At 35.7% G+C, this 26,509-nt stretch overlaps 1 protein-coding gene across 2 annotated transcripts in view; it reads left to right on the plus strand.

Moving 5' to 3' along the window:
- Positions 1 to 26,509, plus strand: part of LOC150092420 (ubiquitin carboxyl-terminal hydrolase 20-like) — a 416,458-nt gene that overhangs the window by 123,612 nt on the left and 266,337 nt on the right. For both annotated transcript variants that reach the window (XM_090415144.1, XM_090415145.1), the window contains exon 8: positions 15,570 to 16,343. In XM_090415144.1, the coding sequence (XP_090271270.1) occupies positions 15,570 to 16,343 (774 nt within the window). The remainder of the gene's footprint in view (positions 1 to 15,569; positions 16,344 to 26,509) is intronic.

Below are 26,509 nucleotides of genomic sequence, written 5' to 3' on the forward strand. Positions count from 1 at the left end.
CAATTCACCATTGAAATGGAAAAAAACAACTCTCTTCCGTTTCTAGACACACTTGTCACACATCTTCCCTCTGGCTGTCTCTCCTCAGTTTACCGCAAACCTGCGCACACAGGCCAATACATACATAAAAATTCTTACCACCACCCAACACAAAAACTAGGTGTCATAAACACCCTTAAACACAGAGCTCTAACTATTTGTTGTAATGAACAAGCTTTAAACCAGGAATACAAGATCATCAACCAAACATTTATAAAAAATGGATACAGTAAAAAGGCTATTCACAAGATCCTCCACAAAGATACCAGTAAGAACAAAAAAGATTTCAGGAATGCTATTGCCATTCCTTATATTAGAGGCATTTCTGAAAAAATAGACAGAACACTACGCAAATACAACATTAAAATCACCTTTAAACCTCCGAATAAGTTAAGACACCTACTCAGTTCTTCTAAAGATCCTCTTCCACACCTAGCCCACTCAGGGGTATACAAAATACAATGCACATGTAACATACCATACATAGGGGAAACAGGGCGAACTATCCCAATCAGACAAGACGAACACAAACGACACATTAAATACCTCCATTTTGGAAAAATCGGCCTTTCTGACTACGCACTCCAAACATACCACAGAATTGATTGGAAAAATACCAAGTTCCTACACCACACCAAAACCTGGTTTGAGAGAAAATTTAAAGAGTCATGTGAAATGCTCAAACATAACCCTAATCTCAGCAAAAATGATGGCCTAACTATTCCAAGAATGTGGAGGAACCATCTACAACCTGTATAACAGCCTAAACTAGCTGTAGAAAAATCCCACTATAACAAGACAACCTGGTGAAGTGTTTGTAACATTCAACAGCAACTGAAGGAAATCATTTTATAACAATCAGAACTGTACAAATCCAGAAGATATTAATACATGAGAACTTTAGCAGTTTATTGTAGTTGTATTTATTTATTTATTATTATTATTATTATTATTTTTAATTTCATTTATTATTTTTTCATCATCATCATCAAATTCCTGCCATGTACCCTCAAGGGATGTACAGGATATGATAGTACTACATGAAAAATTTACATCATTACTAACTTCCTAAATACAATTTTCTGCCAAATCAATCTGTTACCTGTCAAAGCTACAACATTGTCAGATCTTATAATTATATATCTATCTTCTAAGGCACTTTTTACCATATCAATCCACCTATATATTGGTCTTCCTCTGGTTCTTTTTCCTGCCAACCTGGCAGAGAGTACTTGTTTTGCTAATATTTCCTCGCCCATTCTGTTTAAGTGACCATACCACCTGAGATTAGCTCTGCTAACAGATTCCTGGATGCTGACAATGTCAAGTTCTTTCCTAATATCCTCATTTTTAATATGACATTGCCATTGATGCCATCTTTTCATGCCTATAATCTTTCTCAGGACTCTCATATCTGTGGTCTCTATTCTTTTGTCAAGTGTTTTACTTCTGACCCAGCTCTCAGATCCATAAGTTAAAACTGGTTTGAACACTGTCTTGTATACAGCTAATTTAGTGTTCTCACTAATTTCTCTCTTATTCCATATGAATTTATTCACTTGACTTCCCACCATACCAGGTTTGCTGATTCTGTTGTCTATTTCTATATTTAGTTTACCATCTTGACTACAAATCGTGCCTAAGTAGCTGAAATGTTTTACTTGTTCCACAGGTTCTCCATTCATAACACAGTTGACATTTTCAATGATTCTGCCTATTTTCATTGTCTTTGTCTTTTTATTGCTGACCTTCATACCATATCTATTACAACAGTTATTCAATTTAGTCAGAGAATCTTGCAGACTTGTAGCGGATTTATTTAGAAGTATAACATCATCCGCATAAAGCAAAGAGCTGACATTAACATCTCCAATTTTGATACCATATTTAATACCACTTTCCTTCATAATGTGATCCATATAGATAATGAATAACAGAGGGGATAATGAAAATCCTTGTCTCACACCAGATTTAACATTAAACCATCTTCCTGTACTTCCTTCAATTCTAACTGGTAACTTACAACTCAAATAAAGACCAAGTATTGCTCGATATAATGCCCCATTGACACCATATAACTGTAGGGTATTGAATAGCTTCTATCTTGGCACCTTGTCATATGCCTTTTCCAAATCGACAAAACTTGAATACAGATTTTTGTTATATTCCCATGCTTTCTCGACTATTTGTCGTAAAGTGAAGATCTGATCTTGACAGCCTCTATTTGCCCTGAATCCAGCTTGTTCTTCAGCAAGCTTTTCTTCCACAATTCTTCTCAACCGTTTGTCAAGTATACTTGCATAGATCTTGCCAGGAACACTCAGTAGGGAAATACCTCTGTAATTCTCACATTCAGTTTTATTTCCCTTTTTATATATGGGTACTATGAGAGCTCTACTCCAATCATCGGGAATTCGTCCCTCTGTCCAGGACTTCTGAACTATGCAGTGCAGCCACTGTAAGACTTTTGTACCACCATACTTCAGCCACCATACTGCTGCCTTTCCATATTTCAAGCCTTTGATTGCTTTTTGTACTTCAAGTATGGATATGTATTCCTGACTGTATGCCTGGTCAGTGTTTTTTACCACTGTATCTCCAAGGTTTGATTCCTGTTCTCAAACTCTTTCATTTTTTCTTCAATAATCTTTGTGTGTTTTAGTCTACAGTTCACATCTGAGAGTTCACGCTTTAAAACTTTCTTACGTATCATTCTTTTCAATATGAAATTATTTTATCCTGCTCAAGACTAAATAGTGATCTCTTCCAATTTCAAATCCTCTATACATTCTGGTGTCCTGCACCAGGGAGAAAACATCACTATCAACAATAACATAGTCAATGAGACTTTTCTTATTCCTTGCCTCTTCTCTCCATGTGAATTTGTGCACATTTTTATGTTGGAACATGGTGTTAGTAATAACCAGTCCATGTCCTGAGCAGAAATCCAACAGATATTTGCCATTATTATTAGCTTTGTTCTTTTCTCTAAATTTTCCCAAAATATTTTTGTATGTCTGACAATCATTTCCTACTCTGCTATTTAGATCCAAGAAGGACCAACTTTTCTGTTTTCATTGTGTCAGTTGATTTCTCTAAAGCAGTGTTTCCTTTTTGATGTCGTGGACCCCTGCTGCGAATGCTAATATGTCACGGTTCCCCTGTGGTGAATGTTAATTCACTGCGGCCCCCATAAAATCCAAAATGGAATTTTTTTATATTTTACATATCATAAAGATGAAGTAATAAATTACAATTTTACAACACTAAATATGTCATTTATAACAATGGAATACTGTTATAAATGGAGATATTCGGAAGAATATGAACGTATCATTAGGCCAGGTGTGATCAACATGATAAGATAAAGTTTAATGAAAATAAACTACCCTGCAGACCCCCCCCCTTTGAATTACTCACGGACCCCCCGGGATCCGCAGATCACAGTTTGGGAAACACTGCTCTAAAGCATCTTGATTTACCAATGTACCATTTATAGCCACTCTTGATTTGATCAAGTCTTAATTTCCCCCTGATATCTTTGAATTATTCAAATTTACTATGTATGCAGGTTACTTTACATGGGGAGGAAAAATCTAAAAACAGATTAATGATACTGCTATGGGTTCCCTCTCCCCCCAGCAAACTTTTACATGGAACACTTTGAAAACAAAGTACTTACTACAGCTACATACAAGCCACTAGTATGGTTATGCTATTTAAATGATATGTTTGCTATTTGGTCCCATGGACAAGCACTTTGGATGCATTTGTCATCTACCTAAACAGCCAACATCCCAAAATCCACTTCACAGTAGAAAAAGAATCTAATAACTGTTTACCATTTCTTGACACATTAGTGACCCACCTTTCAGATGGATCACTATCTTTTTTCCATTTACAGAAAGCCAACACACACACACACACACACACACAGGAAGATACCTACATAAACAATCACATCATCATCCAGTCTAAGAGTGTGGCATTTTAAAAACACACAGAACCAGAGCTATTAGTTCTAATGATACAGCTCTATCCATAGAACTCAAATATCTGTGCCATAAGTTCTTGGCCAACAGCAACAATTCCTACAAAATAAATAAAATACTACATAGCTCCATTAGCCCTCCCTCTGCTAATACACAGGAACACAACATTACCATTTCTGTTCTCTATGTCAGAGGTACATCAGAAAAGATAGCCAAAGTACGGATAAAACATGGCCTTCACACCACTTTCAAACCCAATGTTAAACTAACAACTGAATCCACTCGCCTAAAGATAAACTTAACCATCTAGCACATCCTGGAGTGTATAAAGTTACCTGTCACTGTGACTTGGCCTACTATGGGCAAACAGGAAGATCAGTTAGCATTTGCCTTGAAGAACATAAAAAATACATTCACTACTATTACTATGGCAAGGCAAGACTGGCAGACCACGTTTGGATACTCCTTCACACAGGATTAAATGGAAGAAAATGAATGTGCTATTTGGAAGTTGTTGCAGATCTGATCGATTTTTGAGAATTCCCCCTAATCTGAACAAATATGGTTGCATGAATTTGCCTAAAATTTGGGAGACTGTTATCTTAAGAGCAACTCCCACATAGCTGTAATGTTTATATATATATATATATATATTACAACATTAGAGGATGCCAAAATTGGACTTTAGATCTTTTGTCCATTACAATTGTATTGTTTCACTTACTCGCTATCGTGTATATATACAAGCTGTGTTGTGCTCTGATGATGCTGATTTGAAATTCAGCAACATATAAGCAGTTAATAAAACATCTTTTGATAAAATTGTTTGGTGGTGTTAATACTGTTAAAAATGTCATGAATCATGATATTCTGTTGGCCCCATTATTACTCATCATGATAGAATTACTGCAAGTGAATATTTGGAGATTTTAGGAATCACTGTTTGGAAATACCAAATGGTATTTCCAAACAGCAATGCAGTATTCCCAGATGACAAGCCTCCCCTTCACACAGCTTCAGGACTGCACAGTCATAGTTTGAATAGCATGAAGTGAACTTCAAGATCTTCCCTGGATAATACAGTCACCAGATTTATACATTAATGAACAACTTTGGTCAGTTTTGGGCACTAGAATATGAAACAGATCCCTATCTCCAATGTCTTTAAAACATTGGAGATGGGAATCTGAAAATGTTCTTCAAGAAGAATAGTACAAAATTCCACCAGAAACTATTCCAAACTTATGTGAGTCCATTCCAAGAAGAATTTAGGTTGTATAGTGAAGGCAAAAGTTGTTCCAACATCATATTAATAAAGAAATATGTATGTATAATAATTTATTATACATACATATATTAATGTTTCCATTAATTTGTCCAACTCTTGTTGTATGTTATAATATTATTATATAGGTATCTACATGAATACAAGACTCATCACAGGAGATCCATTATTAACACATTAGTCATTATTCACACAGCACTTGTCATACTTCTCCTTAAACTCATTCACTAAAGAAACATTCGCAACCATCTCTGGCAACCCATTACATCCATTTACCAAGCAAAAAAATTTAGTCTTAACTATTAAAGTTTATTTAATTTATATTTCTAGTGTACGCTGTCATTTCCTTAATTATTAGTTATCATATTACCCTTGCTAACCATAATCATACACAATTTTCGTGGGTGACCCTTTGTTCTCTTCTTTCCTACCATGTACTGAAAAAAGTCTTCATTGTCAATCCTATAAAACATCTTTAATAACTTATATGCTTCTATCATGTCTCCTCTTTTTCTCCTGTCAGGTAGTTTTTGAAGTTCACAAATTGTCAATTTATTCCCATATGGAGCATTCCATAGACCTGCTAAATTCTTTGTCACTTGCCTCTGAATCCTTTCCACCACTTCACCCTCATGTGGCCTTATGTAGGGGAACAGTAACTTTAACCCTATTTTGTTTAGTGTGTTCTTCCATCACATAATCTGATGTGCTGCTTTGATGGCTACCTTTGCAATATGCTCTGTAAACCTCAACTTCCTCTCTCAACCTCCCCCCCCCCAAGGTCCTTGTCCTCATCAGTTTCATGCAGTTCATCAGTATAGTAGACAGCTTGTGATCTCTTCTTCCCAAAAGTGTATCACCTTACACTTCACCACATTGGCAGTGATTTACCTTTGCCCATACTGCCAGTCTATTTAAGTCTTCCTGTAGGATCTCTACATCACTTTAATTTTACCATTCATCTTCCCAGTTTTGCATCATCATCAAACACTGAACATTTTCTGTGGAATCATTTTGTATATCATTGTGTACAAATTAAACAGCAGAGGATACCAATTAAACAACAGAAGCTACTGAGCCCTGGTACACTACTGGTCACCTGCCTTCTCCTGGATTCACCTCCTCCATAAGCCACTCTTTGATATCGGTCCATCTAGTGGCGCACTCAGGATTTAATCTTGGAGGAGGAGCGAGTTGAGTAGATGGTTTGAGATTACACACTATGCATCACATAGGACCTATGACTGAGCATCTGCAATGACCACCCATACTTGGTACCCAAGATCTCCTCTTTTCTGGCTCAGGTAAACAAAGTACTCTTCGGTCCTCCCAAGCGCTACTTCATTTGCCTTGTGTTCACAGCAGCTGTGATTCTCGAGAGCTATAGAGTATTCCTGGTCACCTTATATGACCGCTAATTCATAAGTAGTATGGAAATAGAAGACATGACACAACATAAATAAAAAAAATGAATTTTAATTAGGAAAAAAATTTTGGAAAATTTTCTAGTATTTCCCCCCTTTTTTTTCCCCTTTGGGAGTGCCAGGCCCCTTCCCCCCCCACCCTCTGGGTGCACCACCGGATCCATCAGCCAATTTCTAATCCAAATCACCAGATTAATTTTTATCCCCTTTTAGTCCAATTTATTCAACAGGCTTCTATATGGAATCCTCTCAAGTACCTTTGTCAAGTCGAGCAACATCACTGAGTAGCCATTTCTCTTATTCAACTCCATTGTCACTCTATTATAAAAAAGTAAGCAAATAACTAAGGCAAGATCTGTCTTTCACAAAACCATGTTGTCCCTTATAAAGTATCTTATTCCTATCTACCCACTCCTGAATTCTGTATTTCACTAATTTCTCCAATACCTTAACCACTACTCCTAAGATGCTGATTGGGCTATAATTATGCAGTGGGATTATTTTGCCCTCTTTCCACTCCACTGACACCTTCCCAGTACTGAAGCTTAAATTAAACAGCTTGGTCAGTGAAGCTGATAATTTTCTTGCACATTTTCACAATACATGGGCTGATGTGTCATCTAATCATATGGTTGTATTTGCATTGAGGTTCTGCAGTATTTTAAGCACTTCTAATACCAGGAATACCCTATATTACAATGGTTGCGTCATTGTAAACGTTTGGTCGTTTGTGTATTTGTAATATTTTTAGCTTTTGCTACTTTTTGTACTCTTACTTGTATTAGTTATTTTCTCTTAATTGTACTTTAATGCTTTCTTAAGGTTATCCTATCCCTTATGATATCTCTTGTCTTATTCCCCACAATTAGTCTCTAATGCTCCTATATAAGATGATGCTGTTAGTGAATTGACCTAAGTACTAGACAATTCTCAGGTACAGATAGCAATCTCTTAAGCTGAAAAGAACCTAGGAAAATTTATTTGATTTGTGACTGCATCACCAAAGTTGCTAATTAATAAGCACGAGATGAGCTATAACACCTATAGGATAATTCTCTCAATGGTCTAAGGCTTAATTTTTCAGTCATGGCTATTTCTTAGTTCCCCTTATTCACAGGTTCAAATATTTTTTTAAGACAGTGCATTGAGTAAAGATCAGGCGAAAGTCTCCTTTTAACAAACAAAACATGTTTAATGCAACTTGAAACAAATATTACACTATTTCATACACTTTATACAGTCTCACTTTTAATCTTAATCCAACCTTAACTCATAACCTTAAACAAATAAAGAATCAATCATTTACATAGAGAGAAAAACCTCATGTCCTACAATATCTCAATTTTGCTATATCATCTCTCTAAAAGTTATCTGATATCTACCCTTCAATTCTAATTTGTTTCTATCCACTACAACACTAAAGTTCTAGGAATGTTGCAATCAGAAGATCACAATTCTCCTTACCCGCCTTACTAATAATACTGGAAAATGTACTCGCAAGTCTATTGCGACATGTACTTTCCTTCAAGTCGTTACAATCCTACTCTGTTTCTGCAGGCTGTTCGACTTGTTCTTCTGTGCTGGCCTTCTTTGTATGCTGCTCGATAGTTGTCTTTTTGTGGGTTCACTTACGGGAAATGATTCCTGTTTGCTGACGGTACTGGATCGAGTCAAAGGCACCCTACATCCGATGTACTGAGCAAACTCCTAACTGCAATTCATTGCTGAAATTACTCTGTCGCCATGGGCACATTCTGACGAACTCTAGTCGGGCCTGCAAACCGTCCCGAGAAGAATGCAAAAACGAGAGTAATAGAGCCTCCTAAGACCCCCCCCCGTATACTCTTTTTTTTCCAGGTCCTTGTTTTAGGGTCGGAGACCCCGAATATCCCACTCACACGCTGACGTCAGTTGTCTTGACCTTCAATCCATTGTTCACTTTCACATACATAATCCTCTATAAGCTTTCGCTTGGGGAATAAACACTTCAAAAATAGGTCATCTCTACAATTTCACTCTGAGAATTAAATAAAGTGCACAATCTTAACAACTAATTTAACTTACAAGTTACAATCATTTTTTGCATTGTTGCATTTTCAGATACCGACATGGGTTTACAAAATTTTCAGCAATGAATAGTTTAGAGCTATTTATAATATGAATGGCCTCTGTAAAAAGCGATTCTAAATTATACGAACTTCTGCTGCATAGAATTTTAAAATCATCACTAGATGATGGTACACCACTGCAAAATGCTCACTCAGTAAATGAACTATTTCGTTTTGTTCTGTTACCTTCACACCATCACTTTTTAAAGTCATCCTCCCATAGTCATTCCTCCATTTACTTGTCAAATAGCAAAAAAGCTCTTTAGGATTTCTTTTGGCTTCATCAGCTAGCTTGCTCTCATAATTAGCTTTGGCCTTCCTTACTATATGGTTATCCTTCTTGCCTGGCTCATGGACATGCTGATCACCTTTTTCTTTATATTTCCTCCACAACTTTGTCTAAAATTTCTTCTTAATGATGCTGTTCATTCATCTCCTACCTTTATCCTTCTGAATCTGGGTATATTGCTTTCTTCAAACGCCCCTTGACTACATCCCATGCACTGTCAACATCTCTCCTCTCTGAATTCTGATGCCATGGCACTGCTTAAAGTCGATTCCTCTGCTTGTCATAATCCCTGCTTTGTGATTCCACAATATATATGTTCCATTTTATTTATAAAACACCTCGTTTATTATTATTATATTTAATACCTGGTTTTATACACCACTGTTTCTATGCCTCTTAATGCATTGAATTAAGAGGTTTTCATGTACATGTTTATTTGTGTATTATTTTGTGTACTGCTCTAAGCTTTGTTTTGGATTAGTATGGTGTTTGTTGTCCTTGCACTAGTAAGCCCCAACCAACCAAAGCTTAATTGCCAAATTAATGCAATTCACAGTTGATCCTATTGAGTGTTCTTAATGGTATTGGTTTTATTTTAGCACAGTACACAAAATGCAAAACCTATTTTACATCATTGCCATTTCATGGTCAAAATTCTTGGGCCTTGAGCTGGTCACAGAAATAATTTTTTCCTTTGCAGGTTCTTAACCATGTTTATTATATTCCTCTCTCAAATAGTTTCAAATCTCTTTTTCAAATTCCTACAAATCACCTGATGGGTTGTTTTGTTATGAAGTAGTAAAATTTTCTCATTTTAATCTGCTGTATTCACAACTACTACTTTCCCATTATCTATTTTCATGAATTCTAGAAATTTTGCAATTTAAGAGATCAGGGTGGTCTTCAGCTGTGAAGGCATTAGGAGACAGCAGTTTAGTCTTGCGAAAATAATCACCCCACTTTACAACTTAAATTTGTAATCTAAATAAGGAAACATGTTCCCTTATTTAAATTTGTGAGATGTAATCATCATAAAAGTTGAAAGATTTGTGGAAGGAGAGCATAACTGGTGAGCGTAATAACTGCTTTGAAAGTGAATGCAGAGAGAAAGAGAACAAATTACATGACAGTAGAATAGAGTAGAGAACATTGATACATGACTGGAAAATGGAAATATCAGTGATAATACCAAAAGTGCATTTGCAGAAGTTCAGGAGAACGTAGACGACCTGAATACAGAAATTGCACCCTTGCATATAGTAGTCCTTCACAGGACAGAGCATCAGATTGAAAAGCAAATAATTATTTACAGCAGTTCTATGATAAGAAAATCTTGTTTCTCCTGTTGCAAAAATTAGTATTAATAATGCTGTTAGAATGTGGAAAGGGAAGGTGAAAGAATTGATTGTTATGGCTGGAACCAATGACCGAGTGGTGAGAAGTATTATATGAGTGAGGATGTGATAGTTGTTGGAAGAAACGGGAGGAGGGGGCGGGGGGGGGGAGTGAGAGGGTGAAATTTGTGAGTCTTCTGCCACACTGAGAGAGCAATGATAGCTAATGAATCGATACACAGATTGTGCAGATGGAATGATGCAGAATTTGTAGGCCTATGACCATAGTTTGATGGACAGAAAGATTTGTACAAAGCTAATGGACTTCACTTAAATGGATTCAGAGTTAGGTGTCAAGAGAGAGAGCTTTGTTCACTGAGAGTGTGGAAGTGCAAAGTCAGGAAAACTAAAGCAGTTAAGATAGATGCATGCGTGAAGGGATCCATGAAGTGAATGAGTATGTGAATGAACAAAAAATGAGGAATCTAGTCTGTCAGGCAACGATATTGAGTGAAGTAGTCAATTCAAGATGTAAAAGTGGTTGGGGGCATAAGGGGATGCTACAGTTTCTATATACTAGTGTACTGCTGATGATAGCAGATGAATTCCAGTCAACAACATTAGGAGTCAGTCAGGGAGATGGCAGTTCTTTTGAGAACTGCCAATAAAACAAAATATAAAATTGGTGTCGGGATGAGGTGGAAGATATGCATCAGCAGACGAGTGCAAGTTAAGTAATTCTTATATGGGACTTCAGCTTCAAAGACATAAATTAGGAGGAGGAAAGATCACATGGAAGGAAGGAAATGGAATTTATACACTTACTGAGAAATAATTACTTGAAGCAGAATGTGATGGAGGGGATTAGCGTGATGAAAGTGGATCTTGCTATAAGATCAGAAGACCTATCCATAACTAAGGTGGCTGCATTGTCTTTAATTGAGGAAAGTGATCATATGGTATTAACTTGAAATGTAACAAAACATGAGGAAATTCTAGTTAAGAAAGGAAAGGGTATATGTAGAACTATAACACAAGTGATTATGATACACTTAGAAGGCAGCTTGAAGCAGTACCATGGCATAATGTTCTGCAAGGGAAGAATGGTCACATGGGGATACATGGGAAATCTGGAAAAACCAACATCACACTGTATCCAAGGTCAGGAAAGTAAATTGGGTAGGATTAAGATGGATGAGTAATGTCATTAAGCATGAGCTGCAAAAAAAAAAAAAAAAAGAAAATGTTGTGGAAGGTATATAACGAGAAAGGTGACCAGCTAATTCATCAACAGTACAAGGATCGGAGCAGAAAGGTGACCAACATGGTAAAAAAGGCAAAATCAGGTTATGTGAAGAAATAAGCCAAGTAGGTGAAAAGAAATCCCCAAAATTTTTATCGTTAAGTGGCAAGTAGGAACAAGAACTATGGAAGGATAACTTTAATGAGAGCTGATGGTAGACGAAATCATTGAGCTACTGAGTGATTATTTTGCAAGTATATATCATCTAAGTGAAGATATTGTTATGACAGAGGTGACAGGGCCTGATGTGAGAACAGAAGTTGATGAAATGGATGTTCTTAAGATGCAAATATAGCTGTGGGATTGGATGGGATATTGGCTTGCATTTTAAGAGAATGTGCAGGGGTACTGTCGATGCCTCTGACAAGTCTCGGCTCTGGTAAAGTCCTAACTGTGGAAGGAGACAAAATAATTATTTTATATTAAGGAGGATCTAATCTTTCATAGCATATTATAGACCAACCAGTATCTCAGGGCTGATAGTAAAATTTTGTACTACTCGAATTTTGTAAATTCAAAAAAAAATTCAAGAATGGATGGATAAGAATATGATACTCTGTGAGGGCATCATGGCTTTGTGCAGGGTAGGGTATGCCTTAGTGATCTATTGCCATTTTATAGTAGGGTCATATCTGAGTTAGATAAAGGGAATGGTTACGTGATGTTACTGCTAAATTTTGCAAAGGCATTTGACAGATATTTTAGTATACCGGTTCAAGATAAAAGAGTATATAGAAATTTGAAATTCATATGTGAATTTCAAATTCTCTCTCTCTCAGCAAGATAGATGTAAGAACAAGTTTTCATATTATAAAGAAAAGTATTTACAAAAAGCAGAGGTGAACTCTAGACATGATTAAAAGTGAAAGACTTTGAAATTAAGATTAAACATTAGGGATTCAGTGATTAATCTGAAAAAAATTTTAATTGATTCAAACAGAAGGCTTGATCAGGTTGTTTACAAGGATAGAAAAATCAGAACTTCATGGTGGACTCGAGCATTTAGATGCAGGCAGTTATGGAAAAGAAGAAATCATATTTAGAGTTCTCAGCAAGTGCCCTCTGGGACTACGGGGAGGACTGGGAGAACTGGCCAACCTATTTATAAAAATACCAAAATAAGTCTTTAGAATATTTTGTAAGAATATAGAAGTTAAATCACAAAGTACCAAAATGTTCTGGAAGCTATTAAAAATACTGTAAACTGATGGAAGAAATATTATTAAATAAATATGACAGAGATAGCATAAAAACTAAAGATAGAGATATTCTGTATAGTCTGGAGCAGTTACTTTTAAACATCATTAAATGAGAGTGACAGAACAGTAGTAGAAAATACTCAAGATTGATGCACTCAGGAGTATATTTCAGCACGCAAGGTAAAAAAACCACCAGAAACCTGAAATATGGAAAGGTACTTATTATAGCAGAAATGCTCTTATATGGAAGTATAGTTTTATATTATATACACTGTGTAATTGAAAGCCTGCTGAGACAATTCAATTTGGTTGATTGGAGAAGAGCTTTCATAGTTGTCGTCATAGATAGGGTGAGTATAATATATGCAATCATGCTTGAAAGAGGTAAAGAAAAATTGTGGAACAAAGTTTGGGGGAAGATAGGCTCATGTCAAATAGACAGATTAGTTGAGAAATCACAGGAATAGCAGGATAGCAATCCACATTTAAATTCTGTTGATCTGGAAAAGGATAAGATTCCATGTGAAATATTCAAAATACTACACCTATATCATCTAAATGTGATTACATACAGGGTGATATATAACCTCTGTTTAAGTAGTAAGTCATGCGTTAATATTGAAGGAGGCACAGGCAGGAAGATTTATAATTATATATTTGATATAAAATTATGTATAAGACAAGGTTCACAGTATGCCCATTGTTCATCTTTATGAATCACATTAGGAAAGAAAGTGGCCTTAAAATGTGATATAAAATTACACATATTCATCCGAGCACAGGATGTTATACAATAAATTGAATACAAAGCTTCAAGGACTTGTTCACTAAATTGAGTAACTTCTATAACAGATTTTGTCTGAAAATCAGCAATAAAAAGATAACTATGAAATTCGACAGGAATATGGAAAATATCATATTCTGAATGAAAAGTTTATAGACCAAGCAAAAGCATTTCAGCTTCCTAAAATACATCTTTTAGGAAAGATGAAAAACTAAATATAGAAATAAATGATAGCATAAACAGAATTCACATGGTTGGTTGTCAGTTAAATAAATTTATGTGGAATTAGAAAAACATTAGCCAAAACACTGAACTGTTTTTGAACTTGCAGTTTACCCAAGTATCAAATCAGTTTTACCTATAGGGTCTGAAAGTTTCATTAGAAATAAAACAGATGACAGCCGGATAGATGGTTCTGACAACAAAAAATTAAAAAAAATGGACAGATAATATCCAATGGCAAAATCATATTAAAAATTAAGTTACCAGAAAGGAGTTTAGATTGTTTGCATTCAAGAATGTGTAATCACTACAAATACAAGGTTTTCACTTTCACTCTCATCAAACACTTGCTTGATGACAGGAAAATAATCCAGAAGATGACCAGAATCTAAGTAAATTGATGAATCAGTAGTACTTTAGAATGAAATGTAAAATCTGACAATATTGGAGGCCTGACAAATAAGGCTAATTTGGAAGATAATTGGTGATAGTAAGGGGATAGTAATAGCAAACTTATGTATCCTATACATCCCTTGATATTAGGAACTGATATATTTTTTGCTTTGTCTGTTTATCCATTTACTTATTTATCTACCTAATGCATAAGCATTAGGTAGATAAATTTGTTCTTCATTCATTCTTCTGTTTTATCTGTATGTATAAGAGCTGTACTCCAGCTATAATGTATTTTATTGAAATGTGGTATTTGGAAATTTTATTGTAAATTGTTATAATAGTTTGAGTTGGGCTATTTTAGTCAGATAAACAAAATAAAATTCTTTTTACATGTAACAGTAAATGGATTGCCTTCAATGCATGAGCTAAAAGCAGCTCTAGGCTGAATTGCTGCAATAATTGTAAAGTGATGTGATCACTCTAAAAAAAATACTGTTGTGTAGTACATGCTTGTATAATTAACACACATCATTTCTGTATTTTGTTTCAATAATATTGTTTGTTTTCTGAGTTTATAGCTCATACCATGAAGAGTTCTTTACTACTAATTCCTTATGTTTTAAATGTCCTCAATTTTTATTATTATTATTATTTTTTTTTTTTTTATCCCAACAGGATTAAAATTTTTATCCTAATCAGAACTTGACTCTCCTCTCTTCATGTCTACTTGGACAACTTGAGTTTCTGCATAGAAATGTCTCTGCTTTGCAACTAAGCTAAGGGTTGAAATTTCATTGTAGCATGCATGCTTAATTCTTTTAGTAATAGATGGTTTTTATCATTGTGACTCATTACTGCCCTATTTACTGGAAGCCTGGACTAATATGTACTGTCAATTTCCAACAATTTTTTCATAGTGAGATTCTTAAAAAATAAATAAATTCCGCTGTCAGGTCTTAAAAATGTCATTTTAGACAGGGTGTATTTTTTTTATTGCTCATTCATGGGGGGGGGGGGTTGCAGAACCTGTAGCAAATTGATGCTGTATGTTGGTAGGAGTTGAGAGAGGCAATCTGTTCTTTTTGAATCATCTAATTTTTCTTTGATGTAATTGTTTTAATTTTTGTTTTATGTATTTCTGCAAAAGTCTAATTTGTGAGTTCTAATACAATATGTTTTGAACTTCTTTCTTAGGATGCACAAGAATTTTTGAGATGTTTTATGGATCAATTACATGAAGAGCTTAAGGAAATGGCTGTAGAAATGGAAGGATACAATTCTTTGTCTCCTGATAGTAGTGATGACTTTGATAGCTGTCAAGGAGAATCAATGTTAGGTGGTGCTTCTGAGGATTCTAGTCAATCAGAAGCTGAATTTGAAACATGTGATTCGGGTTTAAGTAGTGAAAAAAGTTCCTATAGTGAAGAATGTGGAGATCCACCAGATTCACTAATTACCGAGGAAGATGATCCTCATAGTTCTCTTCCTTTTACTACTAGTAATCGGATTGGTCAGGTAACACTGCCAACCACTAGTCATGGTGCACAAAAACGACCATTAGAAATGAGCAAAGAAATGAAAGATAGTACTAATTTTGCACATCAGCAAGCTACAAATGATGATGTACAGGTATTAGGTAGAGGAGATGCTACATCAAGTTCTGGTTTTCCCAGCACTCATTCAAGTGATGTTATGGAAGTTGGTGGTTATATTGAAAGACGATCGCCACCTGGTGTAAGAAGAACTGAGAGGTATGTAGATTTTCCAAGGCGTGGTCATGGAAACTTTTATGGAAGACAGCAAATTGCAGGACAATCACAGCCTGTTCAGAGGAGCAGTATCTCGCCACAGGGTTTGAGTTCAAAATTTATTAGTAAAAGAAAGAAACCCGTTCATTATAGGAGTGTCATTTCTGATATTTTTGATGGGAAAATTCTCAGCTCAGTTCAGTGTTTGACTTGTGATACCGTAAGTAATATCACATTTTCTTACATATATTGTTAATAATTTCACTTTTAACACGTTCGCTGCCAACTACGAGTATACTCGTAGTGGCTAAACCTGCTTCACAAGCCAGCTACGAGTATACTCGTAGGACGCTTACTGCCGGGAACGAGATTATTGTAGGGACCTTGAAGAAGTGAAAATCCTTGGCTTGTGGGGCTAGCATCAACACTGTGTATTCTCATAGACCGTATATGCTCTGTACAAGCCAACTACGAGTATACTCGTAGGACGTTTACCTCCGGTAACGAGATTATCGTACTGATCTTGAAGAAGTAAAACTGCTCGGCGTAGGGGAACAGACCATGCCAAAGTAGCGTGGCAGCAAACGTGTTAACAGACAAAAAAAGTTTATTAAAAATGATAACTGTTTTGATAAGTATAATGGAAGTCAGTTGCTATTTCAGTTTTAATTATAATACTTCATATTTCTTCCTTTGTAATACAAAAGTCTAAATAGCTTATTTTTTTTGCTTCATTAGAAAGTAAATTACTAAATTATACTTGATAAGAAATTTTGTTTTTATCCTTCACCCAAGTGTGAGCAGACAAAAGTTTGAATGTGAAGTAATATCACAGCTAGGTAAATGCAGTTGACTTTGCATCAGATTGCAAAAAAAAAAAAAAAAAAAAAAAAAATAGTATCCTATTTAATGCACAGCACACTTCCACTTTTTATCTTATTTTACATATATATTTTTTTTCATTTCTTTTCAAGTGTAGTTACTTTCTAAGTAGGCAAAAAAAAAAAAAAATTGAACATTAACTAGTTCTTATCATCCAGAATATTTTAATAATGTGTACCCTTTTTTTTTATTTACTTATATATATATATATATATATATATATATATATATATACATACACACACACACACATTAAAACCCCGAAGTTACACGGTATGTGGGACCAACAAAGAGCACGTAAGTCGAATTCGCATAACTCAAGGTATAATTTTGCATGTAATTTATATATACAAACATACAATTGGGACCAAAGGTTTAAAAAACACCTATATTTTTTAAGAAATATAATCATAATTGTAGTTTTTCGTACACAAAAAAAAGTTATTTCGATGTCGATGGTTTAATAAAATCTAATAGATTCATCTGACAGCATAATGTCTTTTTCTTGTCACGCAAAATTTCTTCTTAGCAAGCTAATGATTTTTTTATTCCTTGCCTTGTGGCTACAATTCGTTCCTCGTTAGAATCTATGTCCTCCAAAATCTGTAAACCTTTCTTTTATGATTGTTCTTACTGTGGATTCCTGTAGATCGAACTTCTTTGCTAGCTCACAAATTTTCATTCCACCTTCAAAATCCTTAATAATGTTGAGTTTTGTTTCCAAAGTCGATGTTTTTCTTTTCTTGCTAGCTGTAGAAGAATCGGACTTGCTTCTTTTGGATGACATTATTATTTTTTATGTGATAAAATTTTTATCAAGAACATAACATTAAACAATCGCAAGGTTTGTAGACTATAAAAATTGTGTATGAAAGGAGACCATGCAAAACACGTCAGTACTTGTTCACAGCATGTGCGACACTGGTGAATGCAGCCGGGGCCGGAAAGATACGACTAGTGGTGAGGCGTGAAGCGGGACGGGAATACGTACATATAAGAAACCGCGTAAATCGGGGTATGACTGTATATATATATATACTGGGGGGGGGGGGGGGTACGTGCCTACGGCGCCCAACCCCCAAGTTCCGGACTGGTAGGCTGGTTCTCCTTGAATTCTGATAACTCGAATTTTGAAGACTCAAAAGGGGGGTTCTCCCTACGGCACCCACCCTCTGAGTTCTGGACTGGTAGACTGATTCTCTTTGAATGTGAAGCCTCGAAAGGAGGGAATCTGTGCCCCCCCCCCCCAGCACATACGTGGCCCAACCCCGAAGTTCCAGACTGGTAGGCCGGTTCTCCTTGAATTTTGAAGACTCGACACTCAGGGTAGCTGCTGAGTTTCAAAACGTTTCAAAAAACGTGACATGAAAAGGCTTATCATTTTATATATATAGGTTAGATAGAAGTAAATAAATAAATAAATAGAAGTAAATGGAAAATATGACTTTGCATTGCTTTAGCTCTCTTAGTATCTCCATGGGTTTACTGATGAGATATTCATAAAAGTCACAGATTGCATTGAATTTTTGCAGTATGTACTTTATTTTTGTATTCTTATTTTTTTGATGTTTTCAACTTTATTTTTCTGGTTCTTCTTCCTTTCAAGAATTAGATATTTGCCTATTCTGACTTTACTGGTCTTTCCATCTTGATCTTGCAGCTGGCCTGTCTCTCTCTCTCTTTCCCTTTGCTCTATATCAATCCACTCTTTTGATAGATAGCTGATATCTTTCCATCCTAAAACACAGCAATCCCTCGATTGGGCATCATTTTTTTTAGATACCCAAATTCAATTAATGCACCTATATACATCTTAAAAATAAATGTTACAGATTTTAAAAATTTTTGATCTATGCATTTTTTATGGCTAACTATTTAAAAAATCACTCACTAGGATGAAATAATTTAGATACTGATTTGAAACATTTTACAAAGTTTTTTTTTTAATGGCATACTACACTATTTCCATGTAAGCTGTGTTCTAAATTTACCATCAAAATTTATGTTGTCTGCTTTATATAGCATTTTGCTGATCATATCACATGCAATTGTTTTCCTTACTTTTTTATTTTAAATTATTTTCCTAACCTTTAATCATGAGTAAAAGAATTAGTGAGCAAAAAATAGAAGTGTGAAAATGATTCGAAAAGTAATCTCATTGGAAGAAAAACTTGAACTAATAAAGAAAATGAACAAGGCGACTCCAGAGCATAGATAGGACAAGAACACAAAAATGGGTGAATCAACTGCTGAATACAAAGAGAAAGGTAAGGCTACTTCAAGTTCATCATGCATGCACTCGAAATCAAAGTATTATAATGATTGAATTAGAGAGACGTCTTTCTACATGGATCAAAGATTGTAACCAAAAATGGATCCCACTAAATACTGGCCTTATTAAATCAAAAGCATTGTCTCTTTGTAACTGGAAAGAAAGGGCTATCAATGATGGAAAAGAAGAATTCCACGTTAGTGCTGGGTGATTTGAGTGTTTCAAAAAGAGAAATAGCCTACATAATGTTCTAATCACAAGAGAAGCTACAAGTGCAGATAAGGAGATATCCAGAGATTTTGAAGAAAATTGTATAAGAAGGAGACTGTTGTGATCAACAAATATTTAATGTCGATGAAACCGGCCTTTTTTTTGGAAGCAAATGCCTTCCAAGACTTTTCTAGCCAAATCAGAGAAATCTCAGTCTGGTTATAAAGTCGAATGAAATTACTGCTAGCAATATGCAAGCCATTTGGAAGCACATTCTTCCACATTGTGCAAATGATATTACAGGCTTTTCAGAATGTAAGTTAATTAAATTTCATTCTGAGAAGTTGAGTGATTCTGACCTGCTAAATTTAGATACACAGCAGGAAGATCCTGAAGAATATGAAGAAAATTTAATCACTGACAAACCCAAAGAGGTTTCACAGAAACAATTTGAAAATAGTTTTCGTACAATCGAAGTTTTAAAGCAGCAATGCTCTTAGAAACTGACCCTGGTGAAGAGAAAACCAGTAAAATTTGCAGAAGAGGCAATAGGGCCATACCATCAGTTGTATGAAAAAAAGAAACAGAATGCCTGCCAAACTACGTTAGCTCAATTCTTTGTTAAGAAGCAGAATAATAAATATATATTCTGATTATGTTTTATTGTCTTTCAGCGTCATGGTTTTTCTTTAACCTAGGCCCTGAGACATACCCTAATTCTTTTATAAAAAAAATTAAGGGCCAAAAAAGAAATCTGAGGAACGAATTATACATTTTCCCATAGGTTATTATATTCGATTAATGCATTTTCGATTAATGTGCCTGTTTTAAAGAATGCATTAGGCGCACTAATCGAGGGATTGCTCTATCCATTTCTCTCTATATTCATTGATCATTTCCTTTACATCGCAAATATCTATTTCTTTTCTAATGTCTTCATTTCTTATGTAGTCCAATTTTGTGATCCTTTAATTGCTGTTAAAAATCTCATCTCTGTAGCTTGTACTTTACTTTCCTCTTTCTTTCTAAAGCTCAAAGACCAGCTGTTAATCTATAAAGGCCATGTAATAGAGTGGAGTAGCCATTATTTTTATAAAATTTTAGTTGAGTTTCTCATCTAGTTTTGTTATTCAGTCCTTTTAACTGTTGCACGAAGTTTCTGAAATTTCCTTTTTTTTACTTCTAATTTTTTGGGAAATGACAACGTAAACTAAATTATTAATTATAAAAACTTTAATAACTACCTATATTTTGGCAATGATACATTGCCATCTTCAGGGATCAGAAAGCATTAATGTGTTCATGCAGGCACTCACACTAAGCAAATAAGGTTGAAGAATTGGGCTGTCTTGGCTGTTGGACTGGTGATCTTAGAATGTAAGCTTCCCAAATTTGGGGTAGTTTCATGCACCCAAATTTGTTCAGGTTTGGGAAGTTTTTCAGAGCCGAGGCTGATTCAAGGAATAATCTTTCGTACTTGTACTTGCTGCAGTGTAATACAGTGGCCTTCTTACAACGTATTCTGTGGTGGGTGTCCAATGCATGGTCAGCAAGTCCTGAGTGGCTGTATTGGTTTATTATTATTATTATTATTATTTTGGGCGACTCCAGGGAGTCCTTAGACTCATCGAGAGAGGCCCTAAACATCATGTCCACACAACTATACGACATTCTCACAGTATCTATCATACCTTGCCTTGAACTTGCTCACCGTCATAGCACCCACACAACAGACTCTGGCAGCTTATTCCACTCATTTACCACTCTAAAAGTAATAAACCCAGCTCTAACACCCCTGCTAACTACACTCTTGCCCAGCTTCCATAGGTGTTCCCTAGTTCTCCCACCACCAGTCCTGATCTCAAAAATATCCTCTGAATTAATCCTATAGAATCCCTTTAGCAATTTGAATGTCTCAATCATATCACCCCTTTTCTGCCTATCAACTAGTTTCTGCAACCCACAAATCTTCAACCTGTTCTCATGTGGTTCATTCCATAGACCTGCTATCAACTTAGTCACTCGCCTCTGAATCCTCTCCACCTCCTCCCCATCAAGAAGGAAATGAGGTCTTATCAAGGCTCGGTACAGAGGTACAATAACTTGCTTGTCTCTGCTCGTCAAGGTATTTTTCAACAACCAAGTGAGTTGATGAGCTGATTTAGCTACTTTTGCAATGTGCCCTCTAAACTTCATCTCCCTATCCACCAACACTCCCAAGTCCCTGGCCTCATCAATCTCCTGGAGTACAGTTTCACCAGTGTGGTATACTGCTGCTAATCTTTTCACCCCAAAATGCATAACCTTACATTTTGTCACATTAAATTGACATCCATTCTCCTTAGCCCAGAACTCCAATCTATCCAAGTCATCCTGCAAGATTTTGACATCTTCTACATTCACTATCGCCCTACCCAACTTTGCATCATCAGCAAACAAATGAACTGTTCCACTTAGATCCTTCCCTATATCGTTAATGAAGAGATTAAACAGCAGTGGTCCAAGAACAGAACCCTGCAGCACACCACTAGTCACAGGCCGTCTTTTGGACTCTACTTCTTAAACTACTCTTTGATATCTCTCCATCAACCACCCACCTATCCATCTCACCAACCCTATATCCATTCCCATATATTGTAGTTTACGGATTAGAATTCCATGTGGTATCCTGTCAAATGCCTTTGCCAGGTCCAGCAGTATCACTGTAAACCCATTTACCTTATCCAGTTCATCCGTCACCTTGCTATAAAACTTGAGCAAGTTACTGAGGCGTGATCTACCCTTCACAAAGCCATGCTGTCCCCTGTACAGTATCCCATTTTCATCAATCCATTCCTGTATTTTTCCCTTGAAAATGACTCCTGATATGCTGATCGGTTGGTAATTTGCAACCGTAGTCTTGGATCCTCCTTTATGCAGTGAAACTATTTTCCCCTCTTTCCACACCTTCGGGACTAAACCAGACCTAAGACTCAGATTAAACAACATGGTCAAGGGCACTGATAATTCCTTAGCCGCTTCACGCAAGATCCGTGTTGGTATACCATCCAATCCCACAGATGTATTCACATTAAGGTTCTGTAATAAACTATTCACCTCCACTTCATCACAATTCCCATATAAACTAATGGTTCCTTCATTTTTTCTGTCATCACCTGGATGATATACTTTTGCAAAGTGCGCGCTCAGTAACTCCACTATATCGACTGATTCAGTGACCTCCTTACCATCGTTATTCCTTAAAATCATTTTGCCGTGTACAGTTTTTTCTTGCTTGCAGCATATTGAAAGAACTGTTTGGGATTCTCTTTTGTTTGCATAGCTAGTTTCCTTTCATAATCTGCTTTTGCTTTTTTTACCACACTCGTTACCCTTCTGGCCTGCACTTTATACCGTTCGTGTGCCTGCAGGTCACCCCTTTCTTTAAATTCCCTCCACAGTTTCTTTTTTTGCAGCTCAAGCTTAATGGTGTTATTCATCTATGTAACCCCTACTTGTTTTACTATTCGGACCCTAGGTATACAATCAGCCATAACCTCCTGTAAATGCTCCTTGACCACTTCACATGCTCTATCGACGTCCATCCCTTGCAGTTGTACATACCATGGCACTGATCCAAGCAATCTCCTAAGCTTGTCATACTTACCAGCACGGTAATTCCACATATACCCTGTCTTAATCGAAAATTCCACACCTCTAGCCACCTCCCAGGTCAAGACCTTATGATCACTCTCACCAATATGTGGCAACATGGTCATATTCATTACAGTCAAATTCTGAGATGCTATTACATTTATCAGATGTACCTACATAGTAGGACAGTTTGCAACTGCAAGGTAGGTTAAGTGCAGTGTTTCTCAATGTAGGGCATATGCCCCAAAGGAAAGGAGGGCAATTTGAATATTTTGGGAGGCAATTAGAAAATGTACATGTACATATTTATAAATATTTATATTATACTTTTTCAGAACTTGGCTGACTATTATGCTAGAGGGGGACATCAAAATCTTTGAGACATTGAGGTGGGGCATGTTCCAAAAAAGGTTGAGAAACACTGGTTTATGGGAAGTGGCTGGTCTTTGGTGGAACGGATAAGGGATGCCAATTTCTTATACAGTTTGTAATAGGAAGTCAGATCATATTTTTTTTAGGATTTTTGTTAGCTTTTCAGACGTGTCCCGGATATATGGAATGATGATTAACATAGAGTAATTTCTGCTATGAAGGGGGGTTGTGGTTAACTGGTTTTAATATTTTTTGGAGATTGTAGCCATTGGCTAAGAGGATGTTAAGGATATGGTTGAGTTCAGTAGTTAGGGTGTAAAATATCGTAAGAAATTATTTTTTTTAGAGAATTTTCGCTAAATATTTTACAATATTTTTTGTCTGAAATTACAAGGAAAAAAATGTACTTAGTTAATAATATAAAAATGTAAAAGTATAAATTGCTGTTAAAATACACCTGCACTTAGACTTGTTGTTAAGAGATTAATAAGAAATAAGCCGGATTAGCGCCGAATGCCACCAAAATCGTAAGGTCGAGTGGCCAGTGATGATGTCAATTCGTTCATTGCTTCTGGTTAATCCTGGAATGCTCCGAATTTAGAACAAAGGACTGAGAATAGAATAAAAGGCAATACAGCATATGGTTCTAGGCTTTTTGGTCCTTGGCTCTTCACCTACTGTTCTACAGGGTTCCTTCTCGAAATCCAGGAGATTGGTTTTCCTGCTGTCGTCGCCCGATGTTCACCGTTGCCAGCTCGCTCTAGGCTCCCGGTAGCTATGGCAGAACCCCAGCACGACCGGACGAAGGACGTTCCAGTTCCAGTGTGTATAACGGAATGTATGTTGGACTTTCCTCTCGAGATTGTTAGCAAGCAAGCCATAAATTTGTTGTAGTATATTATGTGTATGTAACTCGAAATCATAAAGAATTGAGAGAGGTTACTTGTTAACTAGCGGGAAAAGTGAATGTGAAATAACAGAAAATTATGTATTGTTGAGTATGTCTAATTCACAGATTGATTGTGATAGTATTTGAATTAGTGTCATTTAAGTTTTGAATATATTGAAAGAAAGTTGAATGTAATCCCTCCTGGAATACTTATGCATATTTGTGAGCCAAGTTGTGTCATAGAAGACACTCTTATGTCAAGGAAAAGTAGGTTTTTCTGATAGTGAAAGCACTATAGTTTCTGTTGCTCAGATAGCAAGTAAATTTGTGTGTTAAAGTGTTTTTGATTAAGTTAATCTTAAATTAACTTTTATGTGCTCTGTATCACATCTTTTAGTTTGATAATAAATGTGTTTTTGTTTTGTAACTACCCTGGTTCTCATTCCTTAGCCAATGCACTATCCCGAAAATATTAACGAGCCACGACTTGCATATAAAGAATTTGTATAGAAGTGTTAAATTAATTTGTCATCTTCTCGCCCTGACTTTCAAACATAAAAAGGTCATTTAAGTTGTGCAGTCATTAAGATAAATAAATTTCTTAATTGACAATGTGCAATTGCTCAGGGACTGTTACGTTAGATAGACTTGCAACATGAGGTCTAACTGACAGCAGAAAAGGGGGGGACAAGAAATAATGTTAGGTAAAGAAGTAGATAGACAGATAAAAGGAAAAGTAAAACAAAGTATGCAAAGGATCAACCGACAAGGATTTAATAAAAAATAATAATATAAAGATAAAGTAAAAATAAAGAAAAGATATAAAATATACAAGGGCATTGTTATCTGAACTGAATAATTTTTCCCTGTTATATTATATAACAGGGGGGAATCAATGCCATTCACAATGAGATGTAATGGTACATTTTGCTTATGGATTTTTGGTAGTCCATAAGTCCATAACCTTTGTCAGCCATCTATATCATCAGTTCTATATTCATATTAAATCACTCCACCATCTGTTGCTAAAGGTGTTTCCTGAAAAATTCAGCTCATGATTAGACTAATTATGCAGCTGAATGGGCTGAAATTCTCAAGAGAATATAACAGTAAATAACTATGTTCCACATTTGGTTGAAATTAGTTGAATAACCTAACCAATGGAAATTTGCATACATTTCTTTTGGTTATGTTATTCAACTGATTTTGAATAACATAATGATATTGAATCTTTTTCTGACCATATCTTACAGTGCCAAAAGTTTCTTGCAGAATTCAGCTTAGACTAAATTGAAGCATGCATGGCGGGGGGGGGGGGGATCACTTCCTTTTCAGATATCTCCACATATTGCTCCATTCAGCCATTTTTAAAAATATATTTCCAGTATAGTTTTATAGTTTTCTTATATTGCTTGGTCATCTGGAAAATTTGTTCTATTAACTTAAGAGTGGTGTGGAAAAGGGTTGTTCTTTCCACAAACACTTTTGTAGATTGCATCTTTCTTTCAACCATTTCAACTAAATCGGGAAGGAATGTACATATCTTTAACATTGTACTTAAGTTTTCTGTGACATCATTTGGACTAAAACGAAAAAGTAATTGTTTGCAGGGGTGGACTTTTTCCTCTTCAACGGTCAACATCATCTGTCTGAGATCCAATTTTTGTTTATAGTGTTTGTTATATAAGGTCTGCTATGAGTTTTGATGCATTTGTACCACATTGTAGGGCTGAGTTCTGAAGGAGGAGGAGGAAGAAAGGAAACTTCTGCAAATGTTGATAAGTTGCATTGTTAAACTGATTTTGATCAGTAATTCTTCACCTGTTTTGTACCAGTAATTCCTCATCTAAAAAATAAGTGACATCACATTTTTAAAAAAAACTCTTGTTAAAAAAAAAAAGTGAAGGCTAGATATCAAGAAAGCAAGATGTTGGCTGCATATAAGAAGCAGCTCTTTAATTCACATGATTGTCTTAATTGTTGAGAATGTAAACTGACATGAGAACAGCAATATCAGTTCCTAATTATTAAAAACAATATCAGTAAGTACTTCTGAATTGCAGCCAACTTCCTGTTTTAACTGACTCTTTCACATCCTGAAGAGTAATATATTAGACCATTTAGGATG

Source organism: Typopeltis vanoorti, chromosome 26, assembly GCF_054136105.1.
Source record: "Typopeltis vanoorti isolate ZY-2024b chromosome 26, IOZ_Tvanoo_1.0, whole genome shotgun sequence".
NCBI lineage: Eukaryota > Metazoa > Arthropoda > Arachnida > Uropygi > Thelyphonidae > Typopeltis > Typopeltis vanoorti.